The following is an 18,309-nucleotide window of genomic DNA, read 5'->3' on the forward strand; positions in this document are numbered from 1 at the left end:
AGGATTGCTGAAATCCAGGAACTCAGAGCAGTCCCAGAAGGGCTAAATAAGCCCTGGAAAGGACCAGGATTTCAGAGTATAACAGCATAGATTTGTGGCTAATCGGTGACAAGTGAGACTGTGGTAGTCAGCTTTGAGATGGGAAGTCAATGATTTTGTGGCTGCTGCCACCTTTATCCCCTGTACCATGCCAAACCTCTCTTATGGACAACTACTGATGCTCTAACTTTCCAAATATGTCTTAGCTCTTAAGAAGAGAACTTTTCCTTTATAATGGGTCTATTCATCTTAGCCACCTCTGGTACCTTCAAGGTGAGACTGATCCAATAGTGTCCGAAGGGTTGGGACCGAGGGACAGTTTGGTTTTGGATATTCCTACCCAGCTAGTTAATGAGTAAAGTTTATTCTCAAGAACTTGACCCCAAAATAATAGGAACAATATTCTCAATCAAATGGAGCAATGGTTATTAATAGAGCATCTAATTTTATGAATAATCATGTAACCTTTGCTGAACTCAGAAATGTCTCATCTCTGGCGAGAAATGTTTTCTTGTCTCCTAAGTGAGATATGTCTCACTGATGCAAAGTAGGCTATATGGATTTTCAGATTCATCAGGGGTGAACTTTTAAAATGTTTTGTGTCAGCCTGACCAAATCTTGTGTTCTACTAATTAAATTTTCAGTAGCTTGCTATTCTAGTCCTGTCTTTAAAATCCAGTGAGTTTTATTGTTGTGTTTTCATCTTCATAGCTATCAACATTAAAAGTTATTCATCAAAACCTTTCACTCAGAGCTGGTGAGATGGATCAGTGCTGACAAGCCTGATGACCTGAGTTTGATTCCTGGGACCCACATGGTGGAAGGAGAGGACAGATTCCCACAAGTTCTCCTTTGACCCCCACATGAGTGTCGTGGAATTTGTATACATACACATACACACACAAATAAATGTAAAAACAAAAACAAATGCACTTAGAAATTTTTGAACAAGAGGTCAGGAGCCATAATTCTGAAACCTGACTTTCCTACATACCCACATTTCTCTTTTGACATTCAACTTTTGAGTCTAAACTTCTCATCTGTGAGCTATAATAAGAAGAGGCCATGGGCATCGAATTAAATTCCAGTGCAAAGTGGCAATGTAAATGTTGCTATCCCTGCAACAGTGGCTTCTGGCATGATGTAGAGTTTAACTAGACCCACAGCATATAGATCCCAGTCCTGACTTGGTCCCTCAAAAGCATGGAATGATATTTCAGTGGGTTACTCTGAAGACCTGAGGTCAGATTCCCAGATCAAAAGAGGTGTATGACCCAATTACCTCAGTGTTTTGAGGAACAGAGACAGGGAGATCTCTGGGGCTTTCTGGCCAACCAGCCTTACTGCAAGATAAGTGATTCCCATTCACTGCTCAGTGTCTTTGAACACACAAATATGAACTCTTTAGATTGCTGCAGACTTTGCCACAAACCCAATACCCATAGTCATTCTAATTGGCCTTGGCTTTGGAGTTCAGGTAGGAGCTCCAGCTCCACTCCTGTGCATCTCATGTGGGTTTTACATTGTCTCTTTGGTGTTTCAGAACCTGCCTGGTTCACCTTCCTTTGGGAACCTTTGTTTTCCCATCACAAGTCAAATAGTCTGTGTTTCTACGGCAGGAAATGCCAACATCACAAGTTGATGTTCAGGGTCTACTGTCATTTATACAATAAAATAGCCATCCTTTCCCTAGCCCAGGCCGCACAATTCCCTACCAGCCAGCCACAGATAACCACACATCCACCTTCTGTCCCTAGAAGTATAATTTTATAACTAGATGTTGTCTGCAATTCCTAGTAGTGGTAAGTGTGTCATCAAAATTTGTGAGTTTTGAGAACATTCATTTCCTCCCTATGTGTGTGAGCCTCCCTTCCCCCATCAAGCACCTATCTTCCCCACCTAATGAGGCCGCACTCCTTTTAACAATTATTTGCTAGGTGCTGTGTTAGCTCTTGAGGTCACAGATGGACACAAGGCTGACTTTGTAATTATGATGTGGCATAATTACCAGAAGATGCTGAATGCTTGGAATGGAGGGACCAAGAGCAGATGGAGGAGTTTGGGGGAGGCAGTACACAGGGAGAACTTTATAGTGAGGTCTCGCGCATCTGAGGGGGGCATCTTCAGAGAGTTAAGGTGTGCAGGACTTAATGGAGGACAGGTCTGAAGCAGGCGTCTGATGGGATGAGTCTGAGCAGAGGCATGGATGACATGTTTGAGGAAGGACAAAGATGCCGGTGAGGCTGAAATGGGGAGAGAGCACAGCGGGTGGGGGGACAGATGTGGGTGTCACATCGATTTGGAGCAGTTACAACAGCACTGCCCTGGCTGCAATGTTGAGGGGCAACAAGACCAGATTCAGGGATTGGTGTCTCAGCGGCAGAGCACTTCCGTAACATGTACAAGGGAAGGGATTCAGTTCCCAGCACTGTGAGATACAGGGACATTCCTGCATACTGTGTGGAAGGCCACCTGGGGCAGTAGTCTTCAACTTTGGCTGTGCCTCAGCACTTCCGGACAGTCTTAGTTACACAGTGCCAATTGGTGGTACTGCAGCATTGGGATTTTCAGTGTGTGTGTGTGTGTGTGTGTGTGCTTGTCCATCCATCTGTCTGTCTGTGTCTATCTGTCTGTGTGTCTGTGTCTGTGTTCACCCTACATTACCCACTAGAGCTTTGGAGCATTAAATAGCCCTGTAGCTTTTACTTTGCAAATAGGAAAATAAAACTCCACAGTTGACCCTGGCTGCTCATTGGCAAGTATGCCTGGAAGTGGCCAGAGGCATGGCTATGTCTGCGGCTGAGAGAGTCCTGGCTGAAGTCCACTGGGCAAGGCAGCCTTGCGGTTCATTCTGTCCTTTAGCTGGATCCAAAGGAAGCTGCTGGGTGCGAGAGTCATCCTCCTCCTAAGAGAGGGCCTGTTGCTTGCTTCATTGTGTAACAGCAGAGGGGGACTAGTCCCCAGCAAACTGGTGTGCAAATAGCTCACCCATTCTTGAGAATAATTGTGACCGTGGGCAGGCATTGTACTAGAAGCTGCTGTTTAAAAAAATACAAATAATAAATAAATGAATAAGGTTTTGACTGGTCTTATCCAGGCTATGTGGCTCCTTTGAGGAGGTTTTAAATATGCTCAAGGGGGGAGGGGGACCCTGGGCTGCATATCTGAGCTGCTGGCATTTCCAACTCGGAGAGAGATGAATAGAACATTATTGTGATGCATCCGCACAAGTAGAGTTAGTGGGGAGAAAAGCTTCTAGGATCCTTGAGCTGAGCGTGATTCAGCAATCTCCCTCTATTGTTCAGAAAATAATAAGCTGGCTGGAAATGTGAAATGTAAATACCAGGCAGAAATGCCCTCCCCTCTCCCCCCCCCCCCGCCAGCAGAAACAGACCCTGGCTGAAATGCTATGCTGCATCTTTTTTGTTTGTTTGTTTGTTTCCTGAACTGAAAGTAATGAAAGAAAAAAATGGAGATTTAGGGGAAGCTGTCTTGTAAATATGGAAAATAATGCCACATTCCCAATGAGTGAATGACTTATGCGCGCGCGCACACACACACACCGACACAGATACCTACAGACACACACACACACTCACACATATTCACTCACACACATACTCTCTCTCTCTCTCATACACACACACACACACACACACACACACACACACACACACACACACACACACTGGCAGCCTCTCAGGAAGCAAAGCTCCTTCAACTACACCTCATTTGATCTCAAGATGGCTCAACCTGGCAAGAGATCCATCCTAATCTCTTGTGACCAGCAGCCATCAGCACAGGCCCACCTAGTAGAATAAAGAATCCAAGTCAAATTATGGGGCCATCAGCTCACAGAGAGCCAAATAAGGGAAATGTCAATCACTCCTTGTATTTTTCACTGTGGTAGCCATAATTCCCAAACCCTATGCCTGTGCAATCTGGGGTGCCGCAGCAGACCCATAGGAATTTAGTAGGGTTTGTCATTTCTGAAGGAGACACAGTCCCACTGTTGAACTTGAACAACAGTGTAGCAGTGTGTTGTTGCATTACTATACAGGACATGTAAGTATATATTCTGGTCTGGGGTCATGGTAGAAGAAATACATTGGGGGCACTGAGTGCCATGTACTGAGACATGAGGGACTCTTGATGCCCCCCCCTGTCCCCAGGTCATTTGTGACATGGGCTTCCCAGCAGGACCACAAAACCAAAAAACGCACCTTCTCTATTTAACTTAAACACCAAGAAAAAGGAACAGAACATTTTATCTCCATGTACCTTCCAGAATCCTCTTTACTTTCTAGCCTACCTCCCCATTCCACCCATCCCAGCTCCACCCACCCCAGCTCCATCCATCCCAGCTTCTAGAGTTAGTCTTTAAACAACATTGTCAGAGTTAAAAATTATAACCTAATTCCTATTTAGTGTTCCAGTCTTTCCCATGATTTAACACAGTGGAATAACTCTTGTAATTTGAGCCTAGATTTAACACAGTGAACTAACTCTTATAATTTGAGCCTAATAATTGCTTTGGCACATTACTGAAAATTATCCTGATAACAGGTTGCTGAAAGTCAGAACTCAGGCCATGCAAGCCTGTCAATGGACACACATGAGACCTTGAGGAGAACCATGGAATTTGCTGAAGTGAAAAGCCAAAGCACCGAACATGGTGAAGGAAAGGGCGAGGACTGTAGATGTCAGACATAGCTTTTGAAGTGGCTGTGCTAGGAATTGAGCCCAGGGCCTTCTGCATGCTATAGCTGCTCTTCCACGGAGCATCATACCTAGCTTTGGCTGCTGGTGGGGGGGGAGGGGGGAGTCTCCCCATGTAGTGCAAGCCAAACTTAAACTCAGGATTCACCTACCTTGGCCACAAGAGTGTTAGGAGTACAGGCATGCTCCGTCTGAAGGGATGTTGTATGCAGTCCTGCCTCAGCTTACCATTTGCATTTAAGAAATAGGCAACAGCTGTATTTACTGGATAAATGTGTTTTCCTCTTGGGAGGATTTTCAGAACAAGGCTGTTTCATCCTTAGCAAGCTGTTGCTTTTAACCCTGGGTTAAAAACCTACAGATGCCACCTGTGAGTTCCAGCACAACAGATCCTGCATTCAGGCCTGTAGATGCCACATCCCTGGTACAAGAATGAATTTGTATTTATTTGTCTGGTGGAGATTATACCATTAACAAGTACTCCAGTCTAATTTTTCAAAGCTGTCCAGCGGCAGGGGCAGGAGTGGGGCTGTTTGTAGTTATCTACTTCACCATCAAACACTTTGTAGAAATCAATAATAAAGCACCCGCATCTGTGCAAGTCCTTTGTTTTCCATTCTTGTTTGTTGTTTTTCATGCACGTGTCTCAGTGAGTCACCTAACCACAATTACACTCAGGCATCTGGCAGTAGTGCACGGTTCGTTCATTCCTCTGGAGTTATTTAATCCTCCTAATGTGATAAACGATGAATGTGCTCCCAGACCGCCACCCTCTACTCTCCCCCTTCAACACACACACACACACACACACACACACACACGTGTGCCCACGCACACACTGTTTATTAAACTTTTCCTGGCTTGGCAGGGAGACAGTGCCCTGCTGACCACTAGGTGGCAGTAGAGGAAGTTCAAAGCACCCACAACTCCCTGGCAGCATGTGATAGCCCTTGCTCCTGCTGAGTCAGTAGCCTGCCCACCTCCCTGCTCCCCGCCCACCTCCCTGCTCCCCACCCACCTCTCTGCTCCCTGAGGAGCCTGTCTCTAGGCTTTTAGAAGAAAGGCCTCTGGGAGGACAAAGCACCAGGAGCATCATGGGTGCTAAGTCTGCCCCTTCCAAATTGACCTCAGAAACTTTAACTAACTGGTCCCTGATATCTCTACCCCTGTGTTATTTGGCCAAGGGTCCCATGTTTCACTCTGTGTGACAATTCTTTTCATGTAGCAGGTGGCCTTAGAGGAACTGCCTTCTTTGCTTGCTTAGATTGTTTCAAAGCCTGCTCTGACCACAAAAGCTCCACTCCTGCCCACATATTGAGCTAGTTCTCACAGCAGAGGTAGCTTTTCTATCAGGCTAGCCCTCCACCATGAAAAGGGAGATGCCCGGTGCATCACAGGCACTTATCCTAATAAGTGGCAAAGTGGGCACTTTATCCCACCATTTAAATGTGTCTCCTGTCTCTGTTAGGACTGGCAGGATGCATGTTCTTTCCCACATGCCATGGTGGCATTGCCTGCGAGGGAGCAGGAAAACAAAGGGAAGGAAGGAGGCAGTATTTGACATAGATACAGGTTAGAAGGGAGATACAGGTTAGAAGTGAGGGTTGGGGTTCTTGCTCAGTGGGAGAGCATTTACATAGCATTTGGCACCTGACACACACACTCCGAATGAGCTCCAGAAAGAGATGTTTGGTCATAGTGAAACATGCTTATGATCATAGCACTCAGGAGGCAGAGGCAGAAAGACTACCACAAGTTCCAGGCCAGCCTAAGCTGCATAAGGAGACTTTGACACCCTCACCTTCTTGTGAACAACGGTTAGCCACAGCAAATGAAGCTTCTCCACAATCACAGACATTGCCACATTATCTTGAAGAAAAACATTGACTGCTGAAATCTGAAAGCTTTGTCCTTTGATAGCCTGTTGTTCCCTGTAGGGCTGAGCCTCCTGCCATTCCCAGCAGAGGAACTATCACTGTCTTCTGACTGAGTGTTGTCACTGAGAAAAATTCTATGTCGCCTAAACAGTCAGCAGCCATCGGGGCCGTTTGAATGGCTGACGAATGATGAGTGTCAGGCAGAACTATTGCCCAGCTCAGTGGTACCCACTGAGGGTACAGAATGGAGTGCCATTTCTCCCTCACTGAGGCTGAGCTTTGAGGCTTCAGAAGGACTTTTGTCTCTTTGCAAATGAGCCTTCCATGGATCCAAGTGAAAATTCTTAGCCACTATCCAGGCATGGTGGTGCACTCTTGTAATACCAAGCATTCAGAAGGCTGAGGCAGGAGGATGGCAAGTTGAAGGCTAACATTGAGCTACAAAGCAAGACCTTGAATAAAAAGAAATAATACTGAGCCCATGCTGGCCCAGAATGCACTATGTAGCCCAGGCTGGCCTCAAACTCATTGAAAACCTCCTGTCTTGGAATCTTGGAATTCCAAACATGAACCACTGTGTCTAGTTTAAAAAAAAAAAGTATATATATATATATATATATATATATATATATATATATATATATGGAAGCAAACTCCTGCTTGACCCACGAGCAGTGGGACTGGTAAAAGGGCATTTGTCGTAGAGAAGCAACTCCTCTGGATAATGGTGGATCTCAGTCCTTAGTCCTTCATCACCGGGGCTGCCCAGCCTAGCACCTCAGTACCTGCTCCTCCTCCTCCCTGCTCCCCCTCACAGAGGTCTGCACTGCCATTCCTTTCAGACATGCAAATCAGTAAGCATGATTTAACTCCAAGTTGTTCCCTCTTGTGACCCCACAAACTGCTGAGCCCCGGGACCCCTGCACAGCTCTGGAGAAGCCCCCCCTCCAGGGTGTTATAGGGTAGGTGGAACTCAGTCAGTCCCTGGGGCATGTGATACCTGAGAAGTTGTCAGACTGATTACTGAAGTCACACTTAAAATCTTAGAGCCTGGATCTGGGAAGATGGCTCAGTGGTCAAGCACTACCTGCACAAGCCTAAGGATGTGACTTCAGATCACCAGTAGCCAAGTAAGTGCCAGGTGTCCTCCCTGTAATTCCAGCCTCAAAAGACAGAGATGGGCTCCCTAAACAGATTAGCAATACTAGTAGCAAGTTGAGTGAGCCTTGGGTTTGATTGAGAGACTCTGCCTCAATGAACAACATAGGAGAATAATCAAAGATGATTCCCTATCAACCTCAGGCCTCCACAAATACACACATACCACACACACACACACACACACTGGGGAAATAAATCTAGAACTCACTGAAGGGCAATGATAATGAACAATACTACATGCTATGTACTATTAAAGTATTAGAGTAATAGTTTACCAGCACATCTTTAACAGTGGAGAGATGGCCATGCCACCGTGGCATGGTATTGCTGATAATGTTGCCCAAAACCTCACTCTTGCTGAAGAAAAGAGAAGTGAATAGCACCAGCCAGGGAAGTTAGCACTGAGGCTTATGATGTTGCCCTTTAGAATACTGATAAGATTGTTTTCCTGCCCCAAGTCACTTCTGCCTCACAGATTACATTTATTTCTGTAGTTCATATGCCCATTCAGTCAGAATTTTGAAGATAAAGAAACTTCTAAGTTGGTGGTTTCACAAGAATGCAACTGGGAATTTGTGGCTCCAGTCCAGAGATTATAAAGGAAAACCATCTATTTTGCCACACTGGTGTTATTGTTGTGTATAAGCTGGGATTCGTCAGTCAGGTGACAGCTGTGATTGAATCAGCTCATGGGAAAGAGGGTGTGTTTGCCAAAGGTCACCAAGGAAGAGTTGAGTGGCCTGGAGGGGATGAGGATGGGCCAAGGAGGACTGAAAGCAAGTATGAGGATTGGGACTATCGGGTTAATCCTCCTCCCCAGCTCTGCTCTCAAACAGTTGCAGTTTTACCTTCCTCCTGAAAGGAAAACCTCTCTCTCTCTCTCTCTGTCTCTCTCTCTCTCTCCCTCCTTCTTTCCCCCCTCCCCACATCCTTTGTTCTCACTTTCCTTTCTGTTTTTCCCAATGTCCAGAGGAGGCCTCTTATCCCCTTCAGGCCTTGAACCAGCATGGACTGATGTGGGGCACTTTAGTTGCTCAACTGAACTGCAATCCCCATTACTCTCTGAAATCATAATCCTCCTCGACCTCTGGAGCATTCCAGTCACATGGTGGGAAAACATGACAGGTTCCAGGGCTGAGGGGTGGTTAATAGCAAAGCTAAAAGCAACAGAGTCCTACACTGGTCACAGAAGTCCTTCCAGAAAATATCCCCAGCAATACACGGACTCTGACTTGTGTGTGTCAGCTACTGTGTGCATCCTTCAGCACACACCCACCAGCTGTGTGCTTCTGTCGCTGACTGCCTCTCCTCCAGTCTGGGTACCAGTCTTTCGTTTGCTCATGGACTCCTAAATGTACTGCTGAAGGGCAGAAAGCAGCTTTGGGCAGATGAGGGAATCAGTTCTTAAGAACAAGAAGTCTAAGACAGGAATCATCTAGGGTCTTGTTGAAGGCACCGTCAATCAAGGCTGAGGCTGCTACTTTGCAGCATGTGTCATGAGACGCTCTGGCTTGGAGATGCTTAAGCATTTTAGTCAGTCATAGGAAAATAGCCTGTCCACAGTCTGGCAGGTCTCTTGAAAACAAACCAAAGGACAGTGAAAAAAAAGTGCCCTTGACAATAGTTTTAAGAGCCCAATTATAGACTGAAGCCAGAGATGAAAATCAAGGTTTTACTACCTTGTGTGTGCCATACATATGACCTTCTCTGCATCTAACCCCCAGTTTCAAGTTAGAGTGAGCAATCTTGTCCCAAGTCCATTAGTGAACACAGTATTGTTTAGAACAATAACAACAAAGTAAGTCAGATGGGGACAGAAAGAATGTAAATGCCGGAGGATGGGGAGGGGAGCTGTTGGCTTCTGAAGTCATGGACTCGCCACTTTGGTTACCATACATGATCAAGCCCACAAGACCAGTCAATATGCCAACAGGAGGCACTAGATGTAGTTATTGGATGTCAAACTAACAAAAAAAAGGGGGGGGACATGAAGAGGGATGGGATGTGTGGCTGGGATATGTGGGGAAATTGTCAAAGAATAAATAAAATATATTTAATAAATAAATCAAATCCTAGCACTCAGGAGACAGAGGCAGCAGGATTTTTGTGAGTGTGTCTACACAGCAAGTTCCAGGCCTGCCAGTACTACATAGTAAGACCCCGTCGCAATAAAAAGTCAAGTGCAAATTGTAATGTGTATTATTTTTCTCTTTGTAGGAAATGCCAGTGCAGAAGAGGACCCAGCATGACTACTAACCTATGACTCCTAACAGTATGACAGGTACCCAGGCATCCATCCTTTCTTGATTCTCATTGTATGTCCTCTTCTGTGTATCACCTAAAGTGAAATACATGGTCCTAAAGCCCAACCTGAGAATCTTAGAAGCAATTATTTCCAAGCCATTAAGTATTATGACTTCCTCTGAGAATGTCCCTAAAAGCATGCTTTTCTTGTCTTCAGTATGATGTCATTCCCAGGAGGATGGCTAAGGAGAAGTGACAGTTCCAATGAAAGGTTAGCATTTGGTCTTTCTAGGATCACCCCTGTGCACTGAGTGCATTATTCTTCAAAGTCCTCCAGATTCATATAACAAATTGTTCTGCAGCCTTAGTGACCACATGCCAATGTGGTCTACCTATCCCAAAGTGGGCTATCTATCCCAGTAGCAGTGACTAGGAATGGAATGTGATGAGATCACATATAGCAGAAGTGAGCTATGAATTCTTAGCAGGTCATTGAAAGCCAGACAACCACCACAGTGACAACAAGCCACCTTGGCATGAATTGCCTATGCACATGAAGGTGGCTGAGGGGCCAAGCAAACACCACCAAAGGCTGAAAGGGTCAGGGATAAGTTGACCCAGAGTGCACTGGTTCCCTCTGAAGCAAACTACCCTCAATTATAAATGACCCCTGCAAAAAAGGCATGAAGCCTAGTACATCCAGAGATTTTGACTTTGCAAGAGATGTTGGGAAACTGGATGTTTTTAAATGAGATACCCAAATTTTTTTAATATCAACAGTTAACATAGAAACTATCAAAGATTAATGACCAAAATTGCCTGCTGGCTGCAATCAACCCATGAGATCTCAGAGTATGACACCATTTCTCCACCTTCCAGCTTAATACCAAGCCTGCCTGGCCTCTTAGTTGCCATGGCAGCAGGGAGGATGCCTATATTCTTCTGCACATCATGAAATAGCCTGGCCTTCAGATATTTGTTCATGCTACTTCCCCACCCTTGGATGAACCAAATGTACAGGCAATTCCTTTGAGAACCTATTCTATAATATACCTGAGAACCCAAGATAACTGGAAATTAGGAAACTCCCATTAATCAAAAGCGTTATCTCCATACCATAATACCCTAGCTTCCTACCCACCAAGACTTGAACTCTTGATGTGGCAAGATAGAGTACCTAAATTAAGCAAACCAGAAAGGCTTGCACCTGTATGAAACAAGGACCTCAGGATTGCATGGCCTGTCCCCATCTTACTTCACTTCAGAAAACATGGCTGGATTCTTCTTCACTCAAGTATCATCCATTTCTGTGTAGAAAACCTGCTCATATAGTAGGCAATCAGTGAGTTCACCTCAGCCACAGTCCCCATGTTTCTGAGAGTATGAGAGATAGCCCAAGCCAGTTAGAGTGACAATCTCAGTTCTTGTACCTACATATATGTGAAAGCACACAGATAACAGACTGCAGGTCACGGCATTGCAAACAGAGAAACTGCTCCTATCAGAGAGTGACAGGATGCCCTCAGTACATGATGGTGGCCCTTTACTCTGGGATGACTTGCCCCTGAAAACCCTTCCAAAGGTAGGAACTCCAGAGAACATACACTCCTTAAACATGGGAATGGCAATACTTAATGTGAATATGGATAATAAGATGATACAGAACAGAGATTAGCACTAGTGGTTGATTGATTGATTGATGACAGATTGCTTGCAGACTCATCTGGCTCCTGTGGTTATAGAAGGCAGTGAGTAGATATTCTGCTTCCATTGTCCATTCAGTTTCTTGTCACAGCCCCTTTCTGCTTCTACAGCATGAAGGGCCTCAGACTGTACATTACCAAGTAGGCTTGATGGTTTTGAAATTAAACTCAATCTACAACACAGGCAGAAGGACAGCTCTGGCCATGGCTGTCTTTATTGGTGCTTTCTTTAGAGGCCCCAGAGGCCTGAAGGATTTCTCTAGCTCACCCCAGTGTTGAGCAGACCCTGAAGATAAGCACCTGAACTAGAAACCAGGGCTATTATTAGGCAATGAGAGCCCAAGCCAGGGTTTCACATCTTGAATGTTGAGCTGCCTCCTAGTGGGAGAGATTTGTCTCACTTCCAGAATGTGTTTTCTAGACATCCAGGCAGCTGTATTTGCAAAAGAGCCTACTCCATGAGATAGGCTGTGTGTGGGTCAATGGGTTCAAATAAGAAAATCATTACATTAGAGGCTTTTATTTGTATGTGAAATAAGGCAGTTCATGTCTCCTCTCCAGCTATATCATTATTTTAACCTAAAGGGGGACCACAGTAAAGATGAAAGCCACTGGGGAAAATGCATCATCTAAAAGCCAAGTATGCGTTCTTTCTCTTCAGAAAACATAATGGGTACCATTACCATTAAGCACTGCAGACATCAGTTAACCTTTATGAGGAAAGAACCAGCTTGGGAGGAGTAGAGCTAGGAACTCTGAACCGGCTTTCCTAAAAGCAAACCAGCATTTCACACATGTATTGGGTGTAGAGGCGCTTTGGATGTTTGTATTTTGGATGCACTTGAGTGGAAACATCTTATTTTCTATGGTTACCATCAACTGTTGGATCTGGGTCTTGCCAAAACTTCGCTGTTTTGCCTTTTCTAATTTGAAATTAGGACTATATGACAGCACTCACTGAGCGATGCTGAATCTTAAAGAGGAAGGTAAGGGAGTGCCTTCCTAAGATGTTTCACTGGATAGGCATTAAGCACTAGTTCCATATAATCCGGGTGAATGCTTCAGACACCATGACACTGTAATGAGCTCTATTTTGAGTAAAGCTGTGATTCATAGCACAGGGGGATCAGTTAGAAGATGTGAATACTTAACATTCCTAACAGCAAAGTGAAAGGCTTTTGGCAAAGAAACCAAGAACTCAGACTCCTCTGACTGTTCCTGAAGCCAAAGTAGCAGAGATTTGTAGCATTTGCATAGAGCCCTGCTTTATGAGATAGGATAAGCTTTTAGCAAAGATCCTAAGCCCTAGGATGTAGAGCCACACTACTAAAGTTAGCTCAGTTCCTGGGCCCTGGGATGTAGAGCCACACTACTAAAGTTAGTACAGTTCCTGCATCCTGGGATGTAGTCACACTACTACAGTTAGTACAGTTCCTGCATCCTGGGATGTAGTCACACTACTACAGTTAGTACAGTCCCTGGATCCTGGGATGTGGTCACACTACTACAGTTAGTACAGTCCCTGGCCCCTGGGATGTGGCCACACTACTAAAGTTAGCCCAGTTCCTGCACCCTGGGATACAGTCACACTACTACAGTTAGTATAGTCCCTGAACCCTGGGATGTGGTCACACTACTAGAGTTAGCACAGTTCCTGCACGCTGGGATGTAGCCACACTACTATGGTTAGCACAGTATTCTTATGCCCTGTTATATAAAGCCCTGGTTTCTTGATTTCACCTGTGCTTCTTTTTGAGTTTTTTATTCCTTCCACCTCACTAGCATTTTTTGTGTTTCTGTTTGTCTGTTTACCTTTTTGCATCACTATGACCGAATGCCATGGTGCAGGGATGTTGCAGAGGTACCCTGAGCTTGCAGCAGTGGGTGACCTTAGTGTTTTCCTCTGTTTATTAAGAATGAGGCCAATTTATTTACATTTTTAAATCACTCCTGGAATTTAGCATTTTTCCTTTTTTTTTTTTTTTTTTTTTTTTTTTTTTTTTTTTTTTTTTTTCTTTTTTCTTTTGGTTATTCACATAAAACTTTCTGTTCATATTTATTTTCCTGGTGTGATCCTTACCCTTCCTTATTATTTGTGTAACTTATTTATATACCAAGGATATTACATAGGCAATCACTCAGTCTCTCCAGATATTGTCTTAGTTTTGGTTTCTGTTGCTGTGATAAAATATCCTGACAAAACTATTCAGGGGAGGGCAGATTTGTACTAACCCACATTTCCCGGTTAGAGCCCTTCCCAGCTGGGACATCACTGTGACAGCACTTGAGCAGGTTGCTCAGACCATATCCATCCTCAGGAACAGAAAACATAAATGATGCGGGAGTGCTCAACCAGCTCTCTCTCTCTCCTCTTCATTCAGTCCCAGGGCCCAGGCCATGATCACAGAACTACCCACACTCAGCGTGGGTCTTCCTATCTCTGTAATCCCAGTAAGAAAATCCCTCATCAGCATAACCCATCTCCAGGACTCATCAGTGAGACTCCCTTCCCAGGTGATCTATATTGGGTCACACTGACAGTGAAAACCATCCCTGGGAATGACTATTTCTCCTGCCCTCAGTGCTCCTTAGTTGTCTCTAGTTCTTTGTGTAGGGTTGAAGTCTGCTGGGTCCCCACCACCATTATATCACATTAGTGTGCCTATTGTTGTCCTTGTTCAGCTCTTGTTTGAGTGTTGGTGCTGATGAGCCTTTACAAGGTAGGTTCTGATATTCCTAGGAGACATTCTCACAACAAAGTCCCTGACTTTTACAATATTCCCTACAATCTTTTTGCCCCTTCTTCCATGATGATCCCCGAGCCTTAGGCGTGGGAGTTGTATTGCAGATATATCCTTTGGGACTGGGCTCTACAACTCTGCATTTTGATTGGTTGTGGTTTTCCTGTAACAGGCTCAGTCTCCTTGATCATCAGTAAGAACTACACTTAAAGTTTAACGACAAATAATTGGGATGCAGTTAGGGATTATGATGGTTTAGTAAAATGACAGTTGTAGGTTCTCCTCCAAGATCCACGACTTCATTAGCTTTGGCTAGTTGGTTAGGTTTCCAGTACCAAACATGGTTTCCCTCTTGTTGGGCAGGTTTTAAGTTCAATTATAGAGAGCACACCTGTTAGATATCTGATCTCAAATGACCACCGCCAAAAACGTAAATAAATTAACTCTACATAGACTGAGCAAGTTATGCTTATGTATTTATGTATAATGCATATGCATATGTAATAGCAGTTTACAGAATAAAGAAGTCACGAATTTGAAAAAGAGCAAAGAAGTAGTATATGGGAATGTTTGGAGGGCAGAAAGTAAAAGGGGAAAAGATACATTATAATCTCAAAAAACTGAAAGGAATCATTTAAAAATAAAGCAAACCATCTCAGTTGTACTTCTTATTAAATAGAATGTGAGACTCCTTGATTCCTAATTCACCTTACACTGGTAAGAATGTGCTATTTATTTTCAATACTGAAGATGTACAATCATGTTTCTGTAAAGGAAGGCCATCATACTGATGATTGACTATCTGGGGCATTTTGCTAGTTGCTGCATAACGGTCATGCAGAGAGTCTCTCAGAACCTTAGTAACTGCTGCTCTACACCCAGCATGAGTGCTCTTCCTGGTGAAGGTTGTTGACCCCAAAATAAGGACACTCCTCAAATATATCTAACGTGCACTGGGTGTCGCTTGTTTTAGCATCTTGTTTTCCTGATGCTGATAAACACTTCAGCAGGATTTTGGCTGTGGTTGCCCAGCTATCCATCACACCAGGGTGTTGTCTCAACTCTCAAGCTAGTAATATCTAATGGATAAGTATTTGTTGGAGGGATATGCAAAATATGATTTCTAGTAATATCCGATTGACAAGCATTTGTTGGAAGGATATGCAAAATATGACTTCTAGTAATATCTGATGGAGAAGCATTTGTTGGAGGGATATCCAGAATATGATTTCTAGTGATTTACCTCATCCTTGATTTTCTACATCTCTAATTATGTCCATGGGGCCATCTAACAAGCAGAAGCAAGACTGTCATGAAGGCTGAGGGCATCTTCGGAACATCTTTCTTAAAACAAATTGTAGCAACATTAGTGAAGGAATTAGATGTCCTCAGCAATGCAACAGCATTTAATCACACACAACTCTAAGGGTTAGGGTACTTAATCCATTTATTTGGGGAGAGGCATGGGAAAATTTTATCACAACTTTTCAAAATTGCAACATCCTTATTGATAATGACTAAACACATGTTTATTGGCCAAGAAAAACTTCTCTTCCTTTTGTTTTGCTTTTTTGATACAAGGTCTTGCTATGTAGTTCTGGTTAGCCCAGTACTTGTGTAGCCTAGGCTGACTGCAGTAATCCTCTTCCCTAAACCTGCAGATTGCCAGGATTATGGTCACAAACACTATACCCACTTCATTTTCAGTGTTAATTGCCTGTTTATTTAGCTTGCCTGTTTAACTTCTCTGTTGTGTCTTTTCTTATGAGTTAAATATTAACAAAATAAATCACAGTCTCTCAAAACTGTTACAAATATTTTTCCAATTTAGTATATTATCTTCATTTTGATAGGATATTTGACCTTTTAACATTTTTTCTCTTTAGTTTTTCAAAAACATGCATTATGGTTGTTGTTTAGTAGTAGTAAAAGTAGTGTGAGTGCATGTACCCATGAAAGCCAGAAACGGGTATTGGATCCCATAGACCCTGAGTCCCAGTGCTGCCTGATATGGGTGCTGGATCCGAACTCAGATTTTCCAGCAAAGAACAGCAGTACTCTTAACTGCTGAGCTCTCTCTCCAGCTCACTTTTCTGTTTCATGCTTCATCTGAGTTGCAAGATTTGTACAAAGAATCTCCATCTATTCTTTACCCAGAGGGTTCATGTGTTAACATTCCATCAAATGTGCTGTATTCTTCTCCCTTGCTCTTTCTATTTCCATCTAATCTTTACTTTGTACTGTCAAGTTAGTTCTATACACACTGCTATGGCGTTTGAAGAGTTTGCAGATGATGAAGTCGGTGGAGAACCCTGGTTTATGTCTTATGATGCTCATGTCTCCTGGAGAGTAGGCAAGACCCAGGGTGAAGGGCTCTTTGGCATAAGTGTGAGCCCTTCTATTTAAATATGCTCCTTTTCATTAGACTGGCTGAAGATTTCTGCAGCCATACCTCATATTACCCACTGAACAATAACCAAAACTAGCCTGCCATACCTTGTGTGAAAAGAAAGGTACCTTGCTAAGGAAGGAGTATGTCCATCTGTCTCTTCTCCCACAGTGAACACAGCTTACTTAAGCCCCAATATTTGGATGGGTCACCAAGGGAAACCATCAACATGGAATTCCAGGAGAGCCCCTGCAAGCGTTCCCACTTAGCTCCCAAGCAGAGGGCTTTGAAGACTGACTTAGCCACTTGCCAGCACAGCTACTCCACATGGCATCTGCAGGCTTATGTCACTTTTTCTGAATTGCTATTTCCCCAGATCCATCTACATAGAATTTAAATGTTGCTAGGATTAGGGTTTGAGAAAGCAAAATGCCAACTCTCCAAAGCATTGAACTCTGTGGTCTGAGCCAATCAAATTTTGCTTCTCTTTCCTGAGCTTGAAACCACATATCTGACACAGGTTTTCAGCTCCCTGGCAGGGTATCATTTTCAAGAAGAATTAAGAACTCATTGAGGTGGATGGGGAGATAGCTAAACAGTTAATGCTTGCTGCTCTTCCAGAGGACATGAGTTCAGTTCCTACCACCCGTGCATGGCATCTCACAACCCCCTGTAACCCCAGCTCCAGGGGATCAAATGCCCTTTTCTGGCCTCTGGGAGCACTTGCACACAGGTGACACACTCTCACATAGACACATACACACATACACATTAGTAAAATACTAAAACCAAACCTGTTCATTGCATGTGGGCTAGAGGGAGAACAGCAGCTACCACTAAAACACCTGATGGGCAGGAGGGACCACTAGGCATGGCTCATGAAAGCCTGCTGTCCATTCTGGACAGCTTACTCACAGATGACCCCCCTCATAGTAAACACTCAAACCTCTGTCCTCTCCCTGCTCTCCAGAGGCCAATGATGGCCTTGACCCATGACCTCCCAAACCAAACCACTGCACTAGGAACCTTCCTCTGCTCAAATGGGAACTACACTGTCCATTCCCTTTGAACCCTGTGCCCCTTCTCATGCCTTTCCCATCTGTATATTAGAAGCCGCAACTTAGCTAAATGAATGCCTCTTTGGGGGATTTACCACTTGGAAAAGCAAAGGTGTGGTAGAGGGGGTGGAAATCCCTCCACGGTGTGCACTCTGAAGAAGAGACCAGTTGATCTTCTCCCTTCCTCACCATAGCCAGAAAATCCAGAAACCACAGAACATGCCTCAGGGTGTACCAGCAGAGGGAGATCCTGAGTCCAGCTCTAACACTAGGGGGAAGGCAGGACTGAAAGAAGGAGGGAGGGAGGGAGGGAAGGAAGAAAGGAAGTTAGGAGGGAGGGAAGAAGGGAGGGAGGGAAAGAGGGAGGGAAGAAAGGAA

The 18,309-nt window shown here is 44.2% G+C and overlaps 1 protein-coding gene across 1 annotated transcript in view; it reads left to right on the forward strand.

The window, feature by feature from the left end:
* Nucleotides 1-18,309, forward strand: part of Thrb (thyroid hormone receptor beta) — a 183,054-nt gene that overhangs the window by 82,972 nt on the left and 81,773 nt on the right. Inside the window, 1 exon segment of the mRNA XM_051206818.1 lies at nt 10,014-10,077. Coding sequence (XP_051062775.1) covers nt 10,056-10,077 — 22 coding nt within the window. The 5' untranslated portion in view covers nt 10,014-10,055.

The sequence above is a fragment of the Phodopus roborovskii genome, unplaced genomic scaffold, assembly GCF_943737965.1.
Source record: "Phodopus roborovskii unplaced genomic scaffold, PHOROB, whole genome shotgun sequence".
NCBI classification, from domain to species: domain Eukaryota; kingdom Metazoa; phylum Chordata; class Mammalia; order Rodentia; family Cricetidae; genus Phodopus; species Phodopus roborovskii.